The 5,707-nt window shown below is 29.3% G+C and overlaps 2 protein-coding genes across 5 annotated transcripts in view; one reads left to right on the forward strand and one right to left on the reverse strand.

The window, feature by feature from the left end:
* Positions 1–118, reverse strand: part of LOC106790254 (protein flightless-1) — a 6,722-nt gene extending 6,604 nt beyond the window's left edge. The window contains exon 1 of the mRNA XM_014755024.1: positions 8–118. Coding sequence (XP_014610510.1) covers positions 8–70 — 63 coding nt within the window. The 5' untranslated portion in view covers positions 71–118. The remainder of the gene's footprint in view (positions 1–7) is intronic.
* An 850-nt stretch (positions 119–968) lies between these two features.
* On the forward strand, positions 969–4,456 carry LOC106790261 (tubulin--tyrosine ligase-like protein 12). 4 transcript variants are annotated; one of them, XR_001382066.1, is made up of 3 exons: positions 969–1,039; positions 1,271–3,318; positions 3,431–4,456. XR_001382066.1 is itself a non-coding variant. In XM_014755032.1 (2 exons), exon 2 carries the CDS (start codon positions 1,272–1,274, stop codon positions 3,141–3,143), a length of 1,872 nt encoding a protein of 623 aa, XP_014610518.1. In that variant the 5' UTR covers positions 969–1,039; position 1,271; the 3' UTR covers positions 3,144–3,701. The 4 variants fall into 4 exon arrangements, 3 of the variants coding, with proteins under 3 accessions (XP_014610518.1, XP_014610519.1, XP_014610520.1); XM_014755032.1 differs by having other exon boundaries at positions 1,271–3,701; XM_014755033.1 differs by having other exon boundaries at positions 970–1,034; positions 1,271–3,701.
* The last annotated feature ends 1,251 nt before the right edge of the window (positions 4,457–5,707 follow it).

Consider the following 5,707-nt stretch of genomic DNA (forward strand, 5'->3'; position numbering starts at 1 on the left):
TACTTACTCCAAAATCATTACAGCTAAAATCTACTCCTCGAACAAAAGGTAAAACTCCTGTATTTGCCATGGTTATTAGAATGCAATTTTTATATTTTCTTGTATATATTTATTTATATATATGTATATATTATTTATATTATTAGAATATATAATATTGCTGCATGCCACTGGAAATCACTTTATTATTATTGTATTTTGATTTAGGTTATATTCCGTAAAAATTACGGATATAAAAAAAATTATTTAATTGTTTATTTAAATATTATATAAAACAGTTAATATATGAAAATTCATATGCAAATGTTTATATTATTTTGCTTGACATATACTTCTACGAGTATACTTAATTAAAATAATAATCATAGATTAGACCTAGGTTATAAACGGATCATAAATTGCAGTTTGCACCGGACACTATATAAAGCAGAATAAATGTATATATATATGTTATGTATATATATATATATCATATGTCCTAAATCATATATAAAGGTATAAATTAATATGGGTGAATGTGTGAATACAGTGATGAATAGGACAATGATCACGTAATAGTAAACTTTTTCAAGTCATGTTTACAAGTATCTTTTTTATTGTTGTATATTTTTTAGGGAATATTGTTGTATGAAAAAAATTCCCTAATAGGGTACTATTAAGGTTCGTTTTTAAGATTACATCAAAAATAGGATTAGTAATTAGGAAATTATGCTTTAAGGGATAAGAATGATTATTAAATATTGTACAAGCTTGTATATGTATCATTTTATTTGTAAAATTTCTGAACACTCTTATGAAAGACAGAATTGTGCAACACCCAGTAGTGATCCATTGGACAGATTATTTAGTTTCCTTTAGGGACAATATCTTTTGTTATGTTTTTTAACATATAACAGATGTTTCAATTTTGCTAAGTGAGTTGTCTATCTTTCTTACTTTATTCTTCATTTAATTTTATAGAGAGAAAAAAACAATATGAAGTGAGCATATAGTTAGTAGACCAATAGATACCGTATTAAGTCTAAGTTAAAGAGGTTAGGTAAATAAAAGACGATGTCGATTTAAACTTTTTTTCTTTTTTCACATTATTTAATAATAATATCGATAATATCAACGTATGAAAGATATAAGTAATGAATAATTCTCAAATTAATATGACTTATCTATAAATTATCTTCTTATTCATTTCTTAAATGTATAGTTAGAGATAATTTAATCTTGTTTAATATAATATTGTTAATTATAACATTTTTTTTTTCTCTTTTTACAGAATGGATGGAATTGGATTGTATCGTATATTTTTACAAACACATCAACCCCAGCTTAAGTCTTCCGGAGTACCAAAAATATTTTGGGAAGCTTTATATAATAAATTAAAAAATCAGGATTTCGATGCCGGTAGTGCATTTCAATTGGCAAGAATTGATTATGAAGATGATGAAAGAGAGCCTAAGGATCCCATTTGGAAATTGTTTGTGTCAGCAGAAAATGGTATTTCTATGATAGATCCAAATAATATATATTTAGTGGATCACGCGTGGACATATGATACACTTAATGCGAGAGAAAATTTAACCAATGTACCAGCCCTCTTAGATAGAATGTGTTCTCTTATGGGATATGATATTGATAACGAAGAGAACGAAAAGATTGAATTTGTACTTAAGGAAATGTGGAGATATAATCAGTCATTCTCTCTTAACAGTGGTACCATAGAAGATAGAATGCCCATTTGGTATATAATGGATGAAGTTGGATCCGCTATAAATCATAGCGATTATCCTAACTTTAGGACCGTACCATTTCTTTATTTACCAGAAGGTGTAACGTATACACTTTTATTTCCTATAAAGGATGTTAAATTCGAAGAAGAAGTTACCAGAGATTTTATCGATGGTCAAACTAGTGATTTAAAGAAAAGACAAGCATTATTATTACCATGGATAGATAATTCTTTTATTAATAAAAGTTTCGTTCAGGATAGTCCAAGCGAAGATTATTTTTTGGCTGGTCATATATTAGAAGATGTGCCTGACAAAATAAACTTAGAAGAAGCAATCGTACGAGGACCAAATGAAAAACTTAAAGTTTATTCTGAATATAGTTTTGTAAATAATTATTTAACAGATACCGCATTTGAAATTGTAGACAGGGAAGAAGATGCTGATATTTTATGGTACACTTCTCATTTCAAGGAATACAAAGAATTATGCATTCGTATGCCTCATGTTTTCGTCAATCAATTTCCTTTCGAAAATATCTTGACAATAAAGGATCTTTTGTCCATCGTATGTAGACGTAAGGCATCGGAGAAATCTTACGATGTTGATACATTAGAAACTTATCCAATATGGTTACCAACGACATATAATTTAAATACAGAATTGGTACAATTTGTCGCATATTTTGAACAACGAGAATCGAAAAACTTGGACAATCTGTGGATCTGCAAACCATGGAATTTGGCAAGAGGTTTGGATACTCATATTACAGACAATCTTTTTCACATCTTACGATTACCTAGTACTGGTCCTAAAATTGCACAAAAATATATATCTGAACCTGTGTTATATGATAGACCAGAAATAGGTTTCGTTAAATTCGATATAAGATACGTCGTCATGTTAAAATCTGTCTCACCATTGAAAGCATACGCCTATTCCAATTTCTTCTTAAGATTTGCTAACAAAGAATTTGCATTAAACAATTTCGACGTATACGAACAACACTTTACCGTAATGAATTATTCCGAAAATACGGATCTATGCCATTTGAAATGTGCCGATTTTATCGTTGAATGGGAAAAACAATATCCCGATTATCCTTGGACATCATTTATCGAGCCAACGATATTAAACATGTTTAAGGATATATTCGAAGCTGCTGTAGCTGAAAAACCACCGAAAGGAATAGCTCATTTTCCACAAAGTAGGGCCGTATACGCCATTGATTTGATGTTGGAATGGAATAAAAGCGAGATGCAACCGATTCTATTGGAAATTAATTTTTCGCCAGATTGCAAAAGGGCTTGCGAATATTATCCTGATTTTTATAACGATATATTCAATTGCCTTTTCTTAGATAAATATAATCCTGACGTATTCCATGATTTATTTCCAACATCATCATTGTCGAACAATTAAAAATATTGTTATTCATTGAACTATAAAAGCACAAAGTGTATATCCTAAGTGTATTATACCCATTTTCATAAGTATCGAAAAGCTATTAGCCGAAAGTATCAAGAATATTGCTATCGCAACCAGCAACACAAGAGGATTTACTTATTCAGAATACGGAGGAAGGGGCTTTCATTTGGTATGCGTTAATGAGGAGAAGTAGCTCTGGTTAATCTGTATATACGAGCGCGTTAAAGGGTACATCTGCATCCTGAATTATTCGTACCTTGCATAAATTGACACTGTTGTAGGAAGTCGTCTGATGCAGCCACTTAATGGAATAATAAACGAGGAAACAATTAGAACAGTTTCATGACATAGTTAGCTCATGGTCAACTGTGTAACCTTGTGTTCTGGTAACATAGGGTGAGACACATTGTTTAATGGAGAAAGGTCTCTATACGGTACTCTACTTATGGTGTATCTCCAATTGGCTAGTTCTACTGTGAGATTTGACTATCAAACAAAATTGATTAATTAATCCTAACAAACGTATAATATATACAGTTATTTAAAAAAAAAGTTTTGTTTTATTTACAACAAAAAAATAAATAAATGATTAAGATTTCATATATATATATATATAAACTTACGGAAAAGTTGAATCGTTTTATAGCATGTCTGAACGATTTAACGCGAGCTTTTGCGACAAAAAAAAATAAAATACAAAAAAAACAAAAAAAAAAAAGAAAAACAGAAAGAACACTTTTATTACGCTTTCGAAAAGTGCGTCCAGGTCGACGTATATTTATAGCAATTTTTAATGGGACGATGATATGTCGCCTCATTTTGTATTTATTACATAGTTAAAATTAATAGGCATATCCTTGTCTGTGAATACATCGTTATAAATCAAGCGATTATTTTTCAAATTATTTTTTTGTTCGTCCGTTTTCGGCCATTCTCTTTCTTTCACTCTCTCTCTCTCTCTCTCTCTTCGACTACAATCATTCCCGGTAATAACGGAATTGCACAATGTATTTTGTTAATTATCTTCGTATCCGTTATTCCCTTGTTTGACAATGACGCCCAACGGTACGCGTATACGTAAAACCCCCATTGTTCTCATATTTTCCATAGTGAAAAAAATGCCAGTTTTTTTTTTATAAATATATTTTTTTAATACTTTTTTTTTTTTAAGATTCTCGAGATTAATGTTATACTCGCGCGTAATGTCAGAACGAATGAATTTCAACGACGACGTTGTTCTGTAATGGATTTTTTTTTAATTTGATTTTATTGATTATTCTTTTAAAACGCAATGTATAAATAAGAAAACAAAAAAGAAGAGATTGTGTAATTAAATGAAATAATCGAAATATCGAAAGAGAAATGATATTGAAATTATTTGTTATTTAATAATATTGTTCGAAAGGCACGTTTATGATAGGAAGAATAGAATAATTTGCATTTGTTAATAATCGCGTGCATAAACATCACAGAAAATAATATTCGTAAAAGAATGTTTATATATAATGGCGTTTGTAATTCGTGTCCTTTCATAAAATATTTTATGGAAAATTCTTTTTGACAACTAATGAAAAAAAAAAAAGCAATTTAAATAAAATGCGCTCCGGGGGGGGGGGTTAATAATAATCGACGATTGGACGTAGCAACAAATTACGACGATTCATTTTTTTTCTTTTTTTTTAAATGATTTTATCTTACACAATGCTAATAATTCGATTTAAGAAATATATCGTAAAATATTATTTTTATTGCGTTAAATTTTTTCATGACTCTCTCGCTTCGATTATATAATATGTTGTAACGATCGATACGAATATATTTATTTATCATAATAATAATAATCATTTAATAAAACATCTCAATGATTACTCTCTCATAAATTCATTTGTATTTTTTCTTCCATTGAAAAAAAATTTCAAAGTTTTTAAAGAGGGGAGAAATTAATCGTCTAATTTAATTCGACGTTACAATTACGATTAAGAAAAAAAAGAAAAACAACATATTACCCTTCGTTTATTTTTTTGATATTAATAATAAGATATTTTCTATATATTACAAATTAAAATAATTTATTACTAACACTAGATTTATACGAAATGATCCAATTTGATTCATTTAAAAAAATAGAAATATATATATACATAAAAGTTAAATATTATTTAAAAAAATATATATATGTTGATATTTAGTTACGTAATGAATTATACTTAAATATTAATTCAAACAATGTTTGTAAGTCATTAAAAAAAAATAATGAACGAAAGATCTCTGTAAATCTAGTGTTAAATTAGCGAATGGGTGGTCTTAGAAGAGTGAGGAGGGAGGAAGGGGGGTGGTGGTGGGTGGTTTCTAGGGAGTTGTTTAGTTTGTGAGTAAAAGGGTGCCTTAGAATGATGCATGCGTGTGGCTCCGGTTAGTCGGCGGTATTTTTCAACACGTGACATAACGTGCAACCAACCAACCAACCAACCAACCAACTTGCAAACGAAAGAAAGAAAAGCAAAGAGAAGCAGCATCGTTTTCCACGAATGCAAGCTACCACCACCACCATTACTACT

This window comes from Polistes canadensis, unplaced genomic scaffold (assembly GCF_001313835.1).
Source record: "Polistes canadensis isolate GaletaPanama2010 unplaced genomic scaffold, ASM131383v1 scaffold_227, whole genome shotgun sequence".
Taxonomy (NCBI): domain Eukaryota; kingdom Metazoa; phylum Arthropoda; class Insecta; order Hymenoptera; family Vespidae; genus Polistes; species Polistes canadensis.